An 18,549-nucleotide genomic window follows, 5' to 3' on the forward strand; every position below is an offset into this window, starting at 1 on the left:
ATAGTAGGAGGAGAAGATCAGTACTGAGGTGAGGTAGTAGAGCTTACCAGCACCAGTCTTGGGCCTGGTTTTATTTAACATTTTTTATTAATGATGATCCCATAAAAAATATACTTGTGCTAATGGAATTTACCAGTGGCATAAGGGAGGGAGGTACTGTCACTGCAGAGATGAACAAAACAATCATTCAGGAAGAACTGAATGACCTTGAGGACCAGGATGGGATAAATTGGATGAAATTCAGAAGTGTTTGAGTGCAGATGCTTGCATCTGGATCTTGTTAACCAGGTTTCTACTCACATGTAAAAAGAACAGAACATATAAAGCAAGATATTTTCACCAGGTAATGAAATGCTGGTAAAGGTGTACGAGGCACATACAAAAGGACTGAGCAGAGCGAGCAGTTAGAAAAGAGCTGAGCTGGAGAGGTGAAAGCAGTGCTGGGGTGGAGATCCTGAGGTTGGTAAGGAAGAAGGGAAAGAAGTTTCCCTGCAACCTATGGTGAGATGGCAGCTGTCCCCTTGCATTCATGGAGGAACGTGGTGGAACATTCCCTGAAGGTGCCAGGAGGAGTGAGTGTGGATTTGCTACCAGTGGACTCGGATTATGCAGCTGTAGAAGACCCCATGCCAGGGGCTGTGACTGTTCCTGGAGCAGCCCATGACTCTATGAGAATCTAATGCTGGAGCAGCTTGCTCCTGAGGATGTACCTTCTAGGAAGGACTCATGAAGGAGAGGTTTGTGGAGGACTCTCTCCCATGGGAGAGGGGAGGACTGTAAAGAATTATCTTCCTGAGGAGAAAGGAGCAGCAGGAACCACCAGCCAGTGAACTGACTCTAAACCCCATCCCCATCCCCCTGTGCTGCTCTGGGGAAGGAGGGAACAAAGTGATTTGGGCCCAGGAAGGAGGGAGGGATGGGGTAACATATGCAAGCACTGCTCTCTGTGTTGTCTGTGTCCTGTGTGCACTTGATTATTGTGAAATTAAATTACTATTTTTCCCCAAGTTGAGTCTGTTTTGCCTGTGACCTCAATCCGTGAAGAACCCTCCTTGTCCTTTGTCTCGACCCATGAGCTTCTAATTGGCCTTTGTCCTCATCTCAGAGTGTGTGGGAGGGGGTAGTTTAGTGAGTGGCCACATGTCTAGTTCTTTGTTGTCGTGTTAGACCCGCAACAAGTGATTCACTTCATTTTCAGGAAGCTACTGAGAAAGACGATTAGAGTGACCATGGAAAGAGAGAGCCCAAGTGTGAGAGGAATTTGGCGAAAGGAAGACTGAGGGAGGCCTCCATAAATATTGCATGGGCATAAGCTCAAGGAAGAGAAAGGCGTCTGCTTAAACTAAAGGAAAACACTGGCACAAGAACAAATGAGTATAAATTCGTCATGAATAAATTTAGGATGAAAATTGAAAGCAGGTTTCCAAACAAGAGAGTAGCAATATTCTGCAATTGCCTTCCAATGAAAGAACAGTGAAAACAACAACAACAAAAAAACAACCCCAAGCTACTTTTACGATGGTGTATAATGAGTTTCTGATGTGTTTGGCTAAGATAGCAGGGAAGTAGACTTGACAAAGCAAGATGTCTCTGCAGGCCTATCTTTCTAAGCCTGTTTTTTGTGACCAAATATTTCAGAGCACTTTCAAGTGCTTCCTTTCCTTCATGTGTTTTTAGATAAATTTTTCATAGTGTACTGCAGGGACTGCTAGCTCTGTTGTTTTAGGGAAGGCACAGAACCGTGGTGTCCAGAATACTCTCAAAAAAACCCACAACCCAAAAAGCAAACAGCAAAGAGAAGTGTCCAGAATCCTTTAGAGCAAGGCTTAGGCTAAATCACTGTTTTGACTTCAAGAAATCACACATTTAAGTGGAAAGCAATGGGGACTAGGTCCAAACAGGAGCAGCACTCTTTTGAGGCTTGTTTCTGTGTTGTTTCTGCTACTCTCCTGAGCCTCCTTCTCTAGGCTGCAGTTGACCTTCTTAGCCGGGCTGCACATATGCAGCAGTACAAAATAGGATGGGAAACAACAATTTAAATGTACTTTAAACATTTTTTTATCAAAGGATAAAAAATGGAGGAGTTGGTGTGAGTCTGACTGGGTGCCAGCAGTGCAAAGCTGCAGTGGAGCTGGTTTGTCTGGGAGAAGGGAGGATCTCTCCAGCCTCAGTGATGTGGGGCAGAGATGTGCCAGCAGTGTTGTGGTTTCTCTCAAGTGGCACCAGTGTCCTTTGGTTTGGTTTATCCTGCTTGGAGCTTCAGTGCTTGCTTAGTGTTCCTTGTTCCAAAATCCAGCATTTCCATTACTTGTTAAAAGCTGCGTATTGCCTTGTCAAAGTGGCCATAAAGGGATTTATATGGAAGCCTGGGCTTTGGAGGCTAGTAGCTGGAGTTTTATGGCAAAATTGGGTGATTACAGCACTTCTACAGTAATAGACTCTGTTTCAGCAAAGTGCTGGGAGTGTGCAGGCTAGCCTGGTTTTAGTTGAAATCTGATGAGTGGAGCAATGAAATCTGCAGAATTCAAAGATTCTGGTTGTTTTTCCTCTCCGGCTAACTACACACATTGTTTTTTTTTTCTGAAATCATCTGTTAACATTGAGAATAAGTTAAGGAACGGGAAAGTTAGACAAAATCCCCAGGAATACAAGTAGTTTGGAAAAGGAGAAGAAATAGGCAGCAGCTTTGCAAGGGAATAGTGCTTTGCTTACACCTTGTTGACATCCACATTAATCACATTTGCAGTAGGCAGCAAATCTTTGTGCAAATACTTTAACACCTGGTTTTAAAAAAATGAGTATGATGGGCTGCTCCTCAGAGTGGTGCAAACTGGGTAATGAACACCAGCATGACAAGGTAGGAAAGCCATAAACATGGTGCTGGAAGTTTTCAGTCTCTCTTCAACTGAGGTTTTTCTGAAGCTTTCTCAGCCCTCCAGGAGCTGGGCAGGGAGGCAGGGTCTTGCTGTAGGGCAAGAGGTTCATGGTGCCTCCAAAAGCTGCAGCTTTGCCATCAAAGATTTTGGTGCAGTGCCTCAGGCATGAGCTGCCCTGTGACTTTGCTGGTCAGAACAGCTTGTCCCTCAAAATAAAAAGCTAAAGCAATTTAAAAAATGTATTTTCAAGGAAAAACTATATGAAAGGTCAGAACTGAAAGACATGCACTGTGAAATGGTCAAGAGAAAACGTTCTGATTGATTGAAACTTAAAAAGAACAGCACTTCTTTTTGGTGATTTTTTTAGTTTAATTTTTGTTTCTGAAATGTGTGCATCTAGAGAGCTATTTTTTCACCCATCCTCAACTTCAGCCAGGATACAGCATTCTGTGAACACCTGGATGAGGTTATTTTCTTTTGCCCTGCCCTGCTGGCAAGCTCAATTTAAAATGAATCAATCACAAGCACAACCTGTACTTAGCACTATGTTTTAGTGAGTTACTCCTCGTACACCCACATTGGGGTGTATTGTCACGGGAGAGCAGTGGTCTCACATCAGGGATGAATTCAGCCCTGATTTCACTGCAGCACGGAGGGGCTGGGCCAGTGGCCATAGTCGCAGGGACAGTGTCACCTTGTCACTGCTGTGCCATGCCACTCAGCTCCAGAAAACATGGTCAGTTTTCCTATGGGTGAAAATATATATCTGGGGGTATAAAAGCATATTTTCAGCTTGTTTGCAGACTGGTTTGCCAGCATGTGCTCATGGGAGCTTTTGAGTGACAAGCACATGAGGAAATGTCTGTGACCACAGCAGGTGAGAGAAATGGCTTTTCAGACATGTCTGTGCATCTTGGCTGCCCACTTGAGCATCACAGAAAGGCAGCAGTGACACCCATGGTGTCAGGAAGGATGTGAGGGGCCTCCTTGCTTGTGCTAAGGCTCTTGCCTGCCTCCAAGCAGACATAATGAGCTCTCTGATGCTAACAGTGGTTAAACACCACCAGAGCCTATGCAAATAACAATTCCTGAAGTAAATCATCTGGGTCCAGTTGTCTCTGGGTGCTTCACCAGCCACCACAGAGGTGGGGTTGTGCTCCAAGCCCCTGACCTGAGGCAAGTGCCTGGTGGCAACCCCTGGCAGTGGTGCCATGGCAGTGGCCTCCCTGCACTGACCAAAGGCAGCCATCAGCCCCATGGTCATGCACCTTGTCATGTCCCTCCAAGCGGGAAGCCACACGAGCGAGGGAGGGCTGTGAAATGTCACCTCTGTGTGCAGCTGCCGTGCTGCGAGGACGTCGCAGCCTACAAAAAAGGAGAACAAAAAGGGGCAAAGGAAAAAAAACAAACACCAACACTGAAAAGCTGTGTTCGTTCCTCACTCTTCCCTCAGTGCTCTCTCACCCCATACGGAGGCTTCAGAGGTGTGAACACATCCTGTTTACATCTGTCCCCGAGACCGAGGTGCTGAGGGGAGCACACGGCTGAGGAGCAGCTGGAGGCAGCGCCGTGCGGAGGGAGAGCTGCTGTGGGCAGGGAGACGGCCCCGGCATGGAAGCGCTGCCCATCTACCATGGGGGCATCAGCCGTGAAGCCGGAGAGAAGCTGCTGCTGGCGGCGGGCAGGGACGGCAGCTACCTCCTGCGGGACAGCGAGAGCATCCCGGGCGTCTACTGCCTCTGCGTGCTGTGAGTGTGGGCCCGGGGCACGGGCTGGGAGCAGGGCACGGGAAGGGCTGGGCGGCTGCTGGTTGGTTTCCAACCTTTGCATCCACAGTATGGAGTGTTCCCGCATGACAGTGACAGAGTATGTCCTACTATTACAATTTGCAGACACATGCAAGACTTTTGCCTCCTTCACCTTAAGGCAGAGGGGTGCATAAGGGTGTGGGGTCCTTTGCAGAGCAAAGAGGAGCAGGTTTGGCCTTGCAGAACCCACAAAAAGAGTAGGTGGGCCTGGAGTATGATGAAAGGATGAGCGAGGTGTCATCGAAAAGAGACAGGCAACTTGACTCAGGATGGTGTGCACTGCCTCTTTGTGCTGGATAGTCCTCTTGCTTTCCCTCCACTGTCTTCTGCTTCTCTAATGCACTCATGAGTGTGTTTAGCAACATCCACATTGTCCCCTGACGTCAGGAAGGGAAGCATGGCATTGTGGCCATCCAAGATGTGCCTTTGCTTCAGGACACTCTCGGTCAGGCTGTGTGTTCCACAGGTTGTCAGAATTGGAGTGAACTACCTGTAAAGTACTCAAAATGCTGATGGGTAATGAGTAAGTGGTAATGTTTCATCAAATAGGGTGAAAGGAAAGATCTGATGGAAAGGTCTGTCAGAGACAGAGTAGGGAGATTTCCTTGAGAGGGCTGGGGGACTTGATAGTCATAGGACCTTGTCTTAATGAGGCAATTTAATTACCCTGCTTTTGCTAAAAGCATAAGTATCAGAAGTCCTGAGAGAGAAGCTGCACAATGAAGTACTATCATATTGAAAGAACAAAGGTGTGTCTACCAAGGCTAAACAAACACTTGTGCCTTACTTCCTTAGGAAAAAATACAAGAGAAACCATTTTAGGGCCAGCAAGAAATTAGTGAACAGAGGGTACTTAGGCACCTGGCAAAAAAAAAAAAAAAAAAAAAAAAAAATTGAGAGGAAGAAGAGTTCTGAGACAGGTTTTCCCCAAATGTCTTGAATACATTTCCAACAGTATGTAATGAAGCCCCGGGTGAGCATTATTATTCCCCGTTGTAGAGCGGTAAGTGGAGGCATGCAAGAAGGTTATAGGCAATCCAGAAATACACAACCTTCTTTCCAGGGAAGATCTTTGTGGCAGAAGATGTATTTTTCCTTCTCTCATGAAATCAGAAGGTGAACCAAGATATTCACCACTGCTAACAAACACCTTAACAGCTAGTTGAAAAATGGGAAATAAGAAACATCTTGAGTTAAATGAAAATGGAATAGACATAGCAAGAGGTAAGCAGTGCTATGATTCCTGTGATAGGAATAGGCAATAAAAGCAGAATCTCTTTTAAATAACCATCAGAGGAAATGGTGATATATCTCCTTAACACTCAGAAGTCATTCAGTGCAGCTGAAACACTTAAGACTTTAGAGAAGGGGTTAGGCAGAATGTTACAATGCTGAACAAAATAGAGAATCCTAAAATTAGTCCACCATTAATCTAAACCAGGGTGGAGAGATAACAAGGTTTTTTGTCTTCACACAATCAGTTTGGATTTTTTGCTGTATTAGTGGTAATTTACATCCTTCAGAAGAAATTTCATGAAGGAAATAAAATATATAAAATGAAAATAAAAAGAACAGAAAAGATCGCTAGCTATGAAGTTCTGCAGTCTTTGAAAGAAAAGAAAAGAGACTTCAGTAAGAAACAGAACCCTACCTAATTGTTTCTGGAAATTAGGGGCCATTCTTGTCTTCAAGTTATGTTGCATTCAAACATATATATGATAAGCAAAGGGGTAAAAGGAAAAAATATTACTAGTGAATGTTATGCAGGCTTCTTGTAAAATACAGATCTCCAAGTTTTCTTTTATAAGGGAAGTATTCAATAGCATCTTCAATGAATCTAGATTAAAAAATTAGTGAAAAATGTTATGATGAGCATGATCTGATGTAGACAGAAAGGTGACTGAAAAATGCTGGAGCTAAACCTTGGTTCCAATATTTCGTAATATTTCAATTCAGAACATTATGTAAGGAACAGCAGATACAGTAAACAACATACCACACAATAACTTTGGAGACAGTTATCATAAACATACCAGGAAACAGTCTCACACTGAAGACAGCACTTTAAAGAAATGTGACCCATAAACTGGAGAAGCACTTTGGCACAGCATCCTCCACTGAATCCGTATCTATGTCTCTCATGCCTTCCACCCTTGCTCCTCCAAGTGCTCTGCTCTGGTAAACCTTTGCTTGCTAAAGTCTGGCTTGGGCAAAATAAGCCAATGGACCCACCCCTGCCCCCAAATTCCAGTCTGAACATCATGCACAGAGATGAAACAGGTGGCAAGCATGTGTGTGCATGAGAGCTTTGGTAAAAACTAAAAGAGAAATATGCACTGTTTGCATTCACTGCATCTCTCCAATGACAATTACTAACAGAAGTGAAGCTGTTTCATACTGCCAGTGATGTTTTTACTGCTCTTAGAAAAGAAAAAGAGAAAATAGTGAAGTTTTCCAAAATCAAAGCATGTTCAGTCTGTCTCCTTTCCCCTCTGCCTGTAGCTCCTTGAAGAATTAAAATTGAACAAACCTAAAACTGTCCAGATCCCCAGCTCCAAGCCTTCTTAGGGTTTTTGTTTGTTTGTTTGTTTTCCCCTCCCTTAGGCTCATCCACCACCTCCTATTTTCCAACAAACTGCATAGGTTTGTAATGCCACCCCCCTTTCCTTCCCCTCTGGACACCCCCAAGAAGCCCTAATATATTTGGCCAGAGTTTGAACCTCCTAAGGCACATAATAAGGGCAGCAGCGTTCACAGTCAGACTCATTCACCTTCTGCTTTTCCAATTAAAAAGTGGAGCCCTGACCTTTAAAAAGGAAGAGTCAAAGACTTCATGAATCCCTTGTGACTGACACTGATTTTACAGGGCAAGCATAAAAGAGACAGGTAGTAGCATAAAACCTGACCTACAGAGATGGGTAACTGCGACAGGCGAGCCCTGGGTGCAAGCCTCTAGTATTTGGCTAGAAAACTCTGCTTTCTTTCTTCTTTGTTTCTCCTGAAGTATTGCTTTATCTTCCCTGAATGCCCCTTCCTGCTGTCTGAAGTCACAGTGTGCACATGGTGTGCCTGCAAAGACAGAATGTTTGTGGTGTGGCTGTGGCAAAGCACAAAGCACCAGCTTTCACATATGTTTTAAGACCAGGATTTAACTATGCACTGAAGAGTACCAAGATTTTGATCTGCAACACTGTCCTGTGGGCTCTTGCAAACAGAGGTGCTGCCTGCAGATTTTGGCAAAGATTTTTAATATCAGATGCTCCCAAGGTCTTAATTGTTAAATTGGTAATAAATCTTCAAGGAGGTTGTTCATCAAGTTTTGAACGTGTCAACAGAACAGCACAATCTTTTCCTGGAAATTTTAGGGTTACATTGAAAAGCCAGAAGATTTTCCTTGTTTCTGAAAACTGGGCTAGAAGAAGTGGATAAGCTTCAAACGAAGTACATGTTTTACCTGTGAACGTTAGACACTACATGCAGTATGCCAAGATTTTAGTACCAATGCCTGATTGTCCCAGGGAGCTTTCTTTACTGGCCTGCTTTCCTCTTTGTTCAGTATCCCATTTAATGTTTTTAGCACCCTCAGAAATCCTCAGTGCACATTGCTCCTGATGAACCCAAGGGGGGGGTGCAGGATACAATGCCAGTGCCTGGTTTGAGAACCAGCCTCTTAAACTGTGCCTGAAAAATGCATTAAAAAAATGCCTGGTAGTGCCAAAAGCACTGCTTTCCGCCACAGATATAGACATACACATGCAGAAACAAGCAGCTCGTTGGCAAAGATAAAGCATTTGTAGTTTGGGTCTTAAAATTTATATGCATGAAAATATCTGGAATGTTAGTAGTTGTTTCAGACCTTTAAGTAGGCTAAGCATGACATACTTGTCAAACTGCTTGTTCAGATTATTTGTTTGAAACCAGCCATTCATATACTCTGCTGCATTCAATTTGTGGGGAATAATCAAAAGCTGGAATAGAAAGCTGTTCAGAGCTCTTGAAGCAACAGTAATGGCAACAGGGATAGCCTGCAGTCCTATCAGGTTTTATGTGTGCTATTTTTTTCTGTCACCATAAGCACAGTGCACAAGTTCAGGCAACGTGCTGAAACGTTCTGATGCGGCAGAGGTATCAGCTGTGCAGCATAAGGGTATGACACAGGATCATGAGCTGGCTTCAGCTTAGCATTTCTTTTGTTTCCCATGTAATATCTGTGATGGGAATAGCGAGTAATTGCATTTATTAAAACACTGCACAGCATCAGTGTTTTAAATGTAATTTGGAACAAAAGCGTCTGTCTGAGGAGGAGCCCCTCAATTCAAGATTCCTGTTGTAAATATCAGGCACTATTTTATGCTTTAAAAGAAGTCTTCTACAGCACAAAAGTAAACTCTCTGAGGTGAATATTTCAGCTCCTTGCTAATCAGAGTGATCTTCATCTTTGCTGAGAATAACTTGGCTAATGGCCTTCAGATATTCCAGTGGGTTTTCCTGGAAAGATTTTGGGAAGGTAAACAGTCTCACTAGTGGGTAACTGCTACACTAATGAATCTATAGATGACAGAATGGTTACAACCATTAGCTAACAGAGCCTAGATTAACTCTATCCTGGTTTTGTAGGCTTAAGCTTTGAGTTTTTAGTTGAAGCACCGATTTCAGGTTCAGGGATTTTATGGTCAGACTGTGCCTCCCTTGCTCAAAGAGAAACAAGAAATCTGAAAATTAACCACACTGATTATTCCCAAACAAAGCAAGAAATGTTTCACAGCAATATGGAAGAGTAACGTACAAGGCTGTTGACAGTGTTTTATCTATTGCAGTTCTTGTGGGTTTTGCCCAAAGTGATGAAACAAATTTCACCAGCTAACCTTGTTTCATGAGGTTTTGCCTTTGTGAGGCCTGTCTGGAGGGCATGGTGATTTGTGAAGCTTAGTTGCTGGCCTACCCAAATTAACTTCCTTCTATTTAGCACCTCAGGTTTGAATAAATTATATATTTTTTTCTTTTTTTTCTTTTTTTCTTTTTTTTTTCGCCAAATGTAAAGTAACTTCCCTTTGAGCCTTGCTTTTGGCTGGCATCACCTTGTACCAGACCAACATAAATCCTGCTCAGAAAGGCTACACAATACTCTGTAGGTAAATCAGTGGCATTCCTGTTGATGGACAGGAGTGTTCAAGGGGTGAAGATGCTGACAATCTTCCACAGAAATCTGTGCATAAATTCAGAGTAATTTCACAAGATTTGACTTGATCTTCCAAGCTTTTGTTAATTTCGGAAGAGAAAATCAAGATAATGCATTTGCTTTATACTGCTCCAGCATCACAGCAAGCTAATACTAGTTATTGACTCACTATCATGGGGAAATTTTTGCCACAAGAAGTGTTGGTAGGGGAATCAGTACAGAAGTGTAAACTCTAGTGGATGTGTATAGAGTGCTGCTACAGTAACTCTGTGGGGCTTTTCAGCTGTTGCAAACACTGATTTAAACTATTTTATTCACACTTGCTGACATAGAGCTTCTATCTTGCACATCATCTCAATGTGAATACTATTTCTTCAGCTTGGGTTAGCTGATGGGTGGTAATTGCTAAATTTCTGTACCTTGATTGTATGTCTGAGATCTAAATAAGGCAGAAAACAGGCTGCTTGTCAACCAGAAAATGTAAATTCCAGGACAGACTGAGGAGCTTGAAGCTTAAATAGGATTTTCTCCTACATTAAATAACAAGACTTTTTGGGCTTTCTGTGATTAATTAACCAAGCAGAAATATAGCAATTAAAAAGAAAAAGCAAGAAAAATAAAGAAGTTGAAGTGGACAGCTGGACTGGCCATTTGCATCATTTTGGCAGCTGTCACTGCTGTGACATGGGGGAGGCCATGCAGCTCAGGGGTACCCTGGGCAGGGGAGACCTTGATGAGCATACATGTGGGATGTGCAGGTTCCCAAGCACTGCTGTGGATTCTCCTGAGCTCACCAGTTTTGGCTCTCTGGTTGCCATCTCCCATTTCTGTAGCTACTGTGGTGCCCATGCCAGTATCCACATTCCTGGTCTAGGGTTGCCTGAAGTTGGTCCCTCTGAAAGGACATTCAGGAGCAGATCCTCAGCCTGCATCAGACACCTCTGGATAAGGCAGAATTGGCTGCAGCCTGACCTCTCAACCTCATTATGTGATCCTTGACCCCCCACTCCGCATGAGCTGGAGAGTACTCAGAGCTCCTGTAGTTCTCATCTCCATAGCATTAGGAGTACGCATCTCCATACTATTAAGTGGTTTCTAAGCATTATCTCAGTTTGTGAGATGAAGAGTTTAACTCCTTTTCAGATGAGAGAAAGGAGGCTCAGGTCTGCAGTACCCAATGTGAGGGGCATGGGAATGGATTTTCAGACAACCCTGTGTTTCTGTACAGCCTTTCATACATTTTCTGCTTCCAAACCACCCATCTTCTAGTCGTGGCTTCTTCAGCCCTTCAGCATTCTGCGCTGCTGCCAGTTCAAGCCCCCTTATACTTCACCTTTGTATATCCCCTTCTTTACTCATTTAGTCTTATTGTCTCCCAGGGGTTCAATTTTCACAGCTGTTTCCTTGCCCAGTTTTGATAGACATGGGTCCCTTTTTCTTCCCTTCTGCATACCCCCCACTCAGTCCCAATCTTCCTTTTCAAGATGCCTAATCTAAATTACCTTCTGTTTTTCCCCCCCCCCCCCCCACTAATCCAGGCCAGGCAATATCCATACATTGCTCGTGGCTTGAGATGGTGGACGCTGCTGAGCTGAGTGCCCCTGGTAAAGCTACCCCAGGCACGGTGCAGCTACAATTGCTAACAGTTTTTAGAGAACACCTCTCTTGCAGCCTAGACAGCCACCACTGCTTTATGCTTTATCTCCCTTCAAACAAATCTTACATCTTACCCTAAAAACTGGGGAAAAAAAACCAGTGATTGAAATACATTTTTTTTAAACATAGGAAAAAAAATCATTTGCCTACAATGTCCCCTTTTTTTGGCACTACTGCAGCTTGAAGCAAACACCTGAAAAAATAAAATTTGAGTCTGAAAGGCTGATATGTAGCAAAGCTATAGGAAACTGAGTACAGGCAGTGGATATGTTCAGGACCACTGTTTGTGGTCCACACCACTCTCTGGTTCTTAAGCAATATTGGTCAGAATATATAAGGTCAGAATACAAATATACCTGGTAAGAAGAGCTGATTGACATAGTGCAAAGACGTCAGAAAAGAAAGCTATATAAAGAGAAATAAAGTAATGTCATTTATTGCTGATATGATTTTCCCGTCTCTCTGTCTTTCTCCCTTTATATATATTTTTTTTCCATTTTGGACCCAGAAATGAATACAAAATAGTTTAATAAAATTTCCCAGCTGAGATGCAAAGTATTTGGAAATTATTTTAAAATATGACATGCAGCTGAAATGTCATGGTTAATTTCAATCTGCAGCATGCAGCTAATATCCTCTGGCTATTTCAGTGGTGCAGAAGATTGTTCACCTGCTAAAGTAAATGTGGCTTTAACAAGTCTGATCACAGTTGAAAAGGAGGAGTAGAGAGGACAGGTAGACAGATGCTGTCTCAATATGTCATCTCTGAATGATGCCTTTGAAGTACTTTGGGAGGAATTATCTAGCTATAACGTGGACTCTAACAGCAAATTTTTCTTGATTTTTCCCTTGACAAAGTTTTCTCAATGGTGGTCTTGCAGTAGAGGCTGTGCTAGTGCAGTTCCCAGGTGGTATAATGCACCCTTTGTTATGGAGATGAAAAAATAAGTGAGATGACATAAAAATATCATCAGTCGTGACCAAACCACACTTTTGTAAGTGCTCTCCAATACTGTCCTTATGGGAATGACTGTTTTCTGCTTCCTTTCATCAGCATGGTGGCATTTTTTGCCTTTGATAAAAAATTTATAGGCCCTCATTCATCAAGCTCTTAATTCATTATTACTCCTGTCCCTTGAGTTTCACTGGCATAAAAGAGGAGCTTTGTAATCACGACTGGGGCTTGTGGCCATCCTCAGGCCAGACAAAGGGATGGGGAAGCCCTTTGTTGGGTCTTGGCCCAGGTGTTGAAAGCTGATCCTCCTCCAGGATGGGCCGGTATGCCAGTGTCACTGTAAGAGTGCTCTCTGAAATCCTTCTCTCAGTGACCTGTATCCCTCTCCTGTTGGTTTTGTCCATCAGACAGTGGAGTTCAGGTCACTTGGAGGTGGATTTGGTCTGCATGTCACCAAGGAATGGCTTCAAAGCATAATGTGTGTGAGAGGCCCCAACTGACTACCAGCATTTTTTTGTTTTAAGAACACCTTGATCTTCCTTCGGTCCACACTGTTCTCAGTTCATGTTGGGTACTTTAAAAATCATAAAAATCTTTCTCACAGGAGGCTGTGCCCATGTACAAAGAAGTAAAGAGAACTTGGCTCATCAAAATCATGTCACTTGTACATGGAAGGTAAAAAGCTCCTTGAAGTGGTAATGAAGTGAGTTCCTGCTGCTTAACAGAAAGTTTTGATAAGATCACATTCGTTGGGAGAGTAATTATCAGAAGAGCTGTAATTCATTTTTGTGGAAACAAAGATCCCAGTGGAAAGCAGCTAGATGGGAAGATCTATCTGTTCACCTTCTTAACAAAATATGTCCTCTTTCCTGTGTGCATTTCCTTTGAAGCAGCAGGTGTGGTGGTCTTGGGCCATCTGCCATCGACAGAGTGGCTGTGTTTACTGATGGCTTCAGAGCCAAAACCAGATGATTAAATGGTGTTTTTCAGCATATGCACAGTGAATCCCTTCAGGCTTTTCAGTTTTCCCTCCTCTGGGAAAAACATTTACATTTCCTAGGTGTTTCTTACTTGTCCCTTGCAATGCTGTGACAGTGATGTCATACTCCTCCCATTCTCGGCTCTGTGCTCAAAGAGTCTATGCTCCCGAATTCTTCATCCTTTTTCTGTATCTCATGGGTTTTTAATCTGAGATATCCTTTGTTCTTTCTCTGGGATCAGTTGAAATATCTTACAGTGGAAGTTTTTGGTGTCTGTGTTATACCGCACCCTGCTTTGGCCCTGAATATTACTTCATCTGACCTCTATTTTTCAATTTGTCCGGCTTAGCAAACCCTTTTGGCAGAGTGCTGAAAGCCATCAGATATTTCAGAGTCAGGGCAGCACCCCAACCCCTCAACCATTTCATGTCATGCAATCACTTGGGTAGAGAAAACGATGAAAGAAACAACAGATGGTCCCTTTCCAGACAACTGAACCACTTGTGGAAAAATCAGATTTTTAAAGGGAACTGAAGCAGTCAGAATGCTTTGGGACAACCAAGAACAATATGCACTGTGTATTATTAAAAACAGGAGGCAAGAGAGTGAGTTTTAGATTATTATATACTGATTCTGTTGGTTTTGAGGCTTGAAAAAAAAAAAAAAATCACTGTGGGGATGGTCAGATACCCACTTCAAAGAGAGTGGACAAAATGCCAGGATCTCTCTGGTGTTTCCCAATACACAGATGTGTATATATATATATATACACACCTGTGAAATCCACAGGAAGAGATGGATGAAGTCATGGTGGGATCGTGAGACTCAGTGAGGTGTGTTCCCACAACCAAGGAGAAGGGTAGTGCCTCAGGTGCAGCCCAGGGGGTTTGTCCCAGCAGCCCTGATGGGAGGGAACGGTGTCATGTCTCCTGCCCTCGCATTTAATCACACTGGGAGTTGAGTGCGGGGGAGAGAGCTCACAAATCACAATAGGCGTTTATGTTCCTGCTCCGTGGGGTTGTAGCAGTGTGACAACTGTTAACGACTTCCTGCTTGGGTAAATTATATCAGACACTGCTCTGCAAAGGGTGCAGTAATGACTTTTTAACTAGAATTTATCCAGAAGCCATGACACGGAGTGTAAGTAATTGCAATCATATGGTATCTGTGTCATTGATGGTTTCTGGTATTTTGTACTAACTACTGTAACACCATGTATTATTGGAAAGAAATACAGTATTTTTCTGCTTTCTTAAGAGTAAGAATTGATGCTGAAATAGAGAATGGTCTTTAAAATCCTGCTGTGGTTTCATGTAAAGCTATGTGCTATGAAATACAATCCGTTTTATCTGATACCGTCTAAACTAACGTTGCACCCAGGGAACTACGATTAGTTGTCTCTGCTTCTGAGTTACATTTTGGATATTGGTATGATAATCTACCATGTAAATCATTCCATGCGTTGGGTTTGTAAGAGGAGCAAGACTGAATCTGGAAATGAGTATGTCTTGTGTTATTAGTGTATGACTCCTTATTAGATTTAAATGACTCAGATTTAAAAAGGTTAAAGTTTCTACGCTCTGATAAGTCTCCTTTATCAGTATTTGAGAATTAGGAATATACAGGAGAGGCAAAGAGTAATTTGCCTTGCTTTTGTGGGTCTAGATTTCCAAATAAATTATACTTGTGCTTTTGGGAACATCTGCATTTAAATAAATCACTATTCAGCAATGTTGCCTGCCAATAATACACTTCTTTTTCCAAGGAAAAGATGATTGAGGTGTGTGTGGTCATTGCTAAACTAGGTCTGAGTCAGACTGAGTCCTCTCATCCAAAAGGAACCTAGTAGGTTGAACTGCATCTGACCTGAGCTTCAGGCTTTTTTATCTACCTAGAGGCTTTATGGGTGAATATATTTTTAAAGAAAGGTTAGCAGATGAACTGACTCCCCCATAACAGAGTGTGCCTCTTGTGAAACCTGACAGTAGAAATGAGCAAAAAATACCTGTTGATTTTTCTGTTAAATTTCCCCCCCCCAACAGGCATCAGGGTTACATTTATACCTACCGCGTGTCCAAGACAGAATCTGGGTCCTGGAGTGCTGAGGTGTGTATTTCTCTTTTCTCTTCTGAAAATGTCTACATTCTGTTTGATGTTTGTATTGATTTAATGAAATATATTAAAATTATTCATGTTTCTGCATAGTCTGTTTTTCATCAAAGGTAATCGATCTTGAATGCGTCCATCACTAGGATGTCTTGGTGCCACTTCTGACAGTCTTGAATTCATAAATTAATTCCCTGTTACATTTCAGCTGTTGCATAATTCAATAGTGCATTATTTTGCATCATTTTAAATGTAAAAATATTGTGTTTTTATAATTAGACAAGCACAATCAGTTCCCTCCTATTCCATATACCATAAATGTCAGAATATTTAAGGAAATTATTTTCAATGTTCAGTGGTTTAAAATTAATTTATATCCAGGTTAATTTATCATTGGTGCAAAACATATATAGGGGAACCAAAACTTAATACAAAAATATATTCTCACCCATTTGATAAGAAACTGGTAATTCAAGTGTAGAATAACACCATTTGCAATACGGGCAACTATTTGGGTTGATGGAATTGGGATACTAGTCTGTATTTCTTTTATGAAAGTCTTGTTCTATGGATGTACCCTGTGTATTAACTAATAATTAGCTTTCTATTTGCATGTTAGTGATTGATTAAATTAAATCACTTATAGACAGGCATAATTCTTTGACTATTGTTATATTAGAAGTGGTTGCAGTGCTCTGGAAGAGAAGACTGATTCCTGGGGTGACTCAGAAGCAGATGGGGGAGTAAAAGTGACTCATATTACTGAGGAGTAAATTATCTGTCACTCTCGGGAACAGTACTCAGGAAGAATTCACTCAGTTGTTGCTGTGAGGCATCAGAAGCACACTGAAGATGTGCATTGCCCAAGCAGATGGGTTTTTGGGATGGGGTGGGTGTTGGCAGTGCACCTGGCATGCTAGGATAAGCACTGGTGTCTCAGGGAGGATGCCGGAACCTCCAGGGACCTCCACCCCGTGGAGGATAATTCCCTTAGTGAAGCTGCAGCCTGTTTTGGCCCCAGGTAACGTCAGCATCTGCAGTGAGGTTTTTCTGCTGTTACACAGACATGCTACAACTCCTCCCCCATGACTTCCACTGGTTTCCTATGTATGAGCCCTGGGAAAAGCAAAACCGCAGGCTGGAGGTTAAATCACTGGCTGCAATAAATCAGGGTCAGAAATAGTGAAAGGTCACTTGGGAATTGTCTAATTATCACGGTGGGCTCTGGGTTTCTTGTGTAGTGATTCAGAACTCCTCCCTCTTCCAGCCTTTTATCAGCACAGTGCTGGTTATGGCTGTTAGCTGGGGAGGCCACAGTGCCCTGGGGAAGGAGGAGGGCGGTACAGCTCGGTGACTCATTTGAAGTTGGCACATCAGGGGGTCCAAGTGAACAGCTGGTTCCTTCCCTGGAGCTGTGTGCATTTCTGAGGATGAGGCTTCTGTGCTAGCTCCCCAACCCCGGCACAGATGCTCAGCACCCCTCTCACCCCTCACCTCTTTGCTTCACAGACAGCGCCCGGGGTCCACCGGAGACTCTTTCGGAAAGTGCACAACCTTATTTCAGCCTTCCAGAAACCCAACCAAGGCATCGTAACACCCCTGCAGCACCCAGTTGTCAACCACGCGAAAGCCAAATACCCAACAGGTACCGGTGGGGTGGAGGGAGCTTCAGCTGGGATGGAGGCTTATTGGCATCTCTGACCTGAACTAGCCAGCAGGGTGACATTGCCAAAAATGTGGCCTATGCTGGCACTTGGGTGCTCACTGGGGACAGGGTCTGTCAGTGTGAGGAGAAAATAGATTTTGATTATGTATTCCTGAGTGCTATCTTGCCCTTGCTCATGTAGGTACAAACCTTCTTATCGGTCCATTTTCTTGCAGTGTTCACCCTTTGATATCTTTGTGATTATTTTTCTCAGGGAGAGCTGAAGACCATGACTTCCACCTGCAGCCGTCATGAAGCTGTTTCTCCAAGAATGCCATAACCAGATCTGCCAGTGTCTCCTCTAGTCCATGCTCTAGAACAGAACAATTTATATGATAGTTAATACAACTCCATGAGTTTTCTTGTAACATTTTGCAGAAATGTGTATTTTCTAGAATTTCTAACTCAAAATTTGGAGGAAATTTTGAGTTTTGAATGTTTTGAATTTAGAGGGAGTTTTTTTTATTTTCTTGGCAAAATTGGTCACCACTGCCTGGTCGTACAAAAGCTGTGGTTTGCATGAATGACCAAAAACTTAAGCAATGCCCTGAGTAAGTGAGAACACCCAGTGCAGTGGAAACAGTTATTGCTTTTAGATATTCTCTGTAATTGACATATCCTAGCATACCGTTAAAAAATATAAATAAATTATTTTTGCATGACAGGTTCTCTGCTTTTCTTTAGCTATCGGTTTGTTTCTAAGCTGCTGGGCTCTTGAGGTTTGTATCTACAGAGCTCCTCAGCTGTGCAGGGTTAGCATGTGGTTCCTGGTGAACGCAGCGTACGGGGCTTTTACACGCAGGGGCGAACAACCATGACCACACTGTCCTGCCTGAGCTGGTAGACAGTAGGAAATACTTTTGAACAGCTTGGCTGTCCTCCAGCATCATACCATGTCTGCACCACAGTTAAAGGTTGGTAGACATGGGCTGGGCTCCCTTTGTGTGGATTTCTGCTGGGCAGGCTTGCCTGAGATCCTGTGAGGTGCGAGGGGAACCCCGGTCCTGGTCCAGCCTTGTTTGTGTGAGCTCTGGCTGGGAGAGGGAAGCATCTGGTCTGGCTGGTAGGTTAGGGCCACTGTTAGTTGTGCTTCAACCAACCCAAATTCCACTAGACATGGCCAAACTGTAGGGCAGGGAGACAGGCGTGGCAGCTGTGTAGGGTTGGTAGTAGAGATAGATATATATCTATCTCCTGCTTGTAGCCTCCTTTCCCCGTATGTTCAAAACTCCTCCACCCTTAGCCTACTTAATTGTTGGTCTCCCAGATTGTTTTTTTCTCCTC

The 18,549-nt window shown here is 43.1% G+C and overlaps 1 protein-coding gene across 1 annotated transcript; it reads left to right on the plus strand.

Annotated features, from left to right (window-relative positions):
• The first annotated feature begins 4,487 nt into the window (after window positions 1-4,487).
• On the plus strand, window positions 4,488-17,583 carry SH2D1A (SH2 domain containing 1A). Its single transcript, XM_051630296.1, has 4 exons — window positions 4,488-4,624; window positions 15,497-15,560; window positions 17,070-17,205; window positions 17,480-17,583. Exons 1-4 carry the CDS (start codon window positions 4,488-4,490, stop codon window positions 17,518-17,520), a joined length of 378 nt encoding a protein of 125 aa, XP_051486256.1. The 3' UTR covers window positions 17,521-17,583.
• The last annotated feature ends 966 nt before the right edge of the window (window positions 17,584-18,549 follow it).

This window comes from Apus apus, chromosome 12 (assembly GCF_020740795.1).
Source record: "Apus apus isolate bApuApu2 chromosome 12, bApuApu2.pri.cur, whole genome shotgun sequence".
In the NCBI taxonomy this organism is placed as follows: Eukaryota; Metazoa; Chordata; class Aves; order Apodiformes; family Apodidae; genus Apus; species Apus apus.

Bases quoted from the DNA above. Each gene is read 5' to 3' on its own strand.
- SH2D1A (XM_051630296.1), top strand. From the start codon at position 4,488: ATGGAAGCGCTGCCCATCTACCATGGGGGCATCAGCCGTGAAGCCGGA. The intron at 15,561-17,069 runs GTGTGTATTTCT...TTTGCTTCACAG, and splicing joins CTGGGTCCTGGAGTGCTGAG to ACAGCGCCCGGGGTCCACCG. The intron at 17,206-17,479 runs GTACCGGTGGGG...TATTTTTCTCAG, and splicing joins GAAAGCCAAATACCCAACAG to GGAGAGCTGAAGACCATGAC.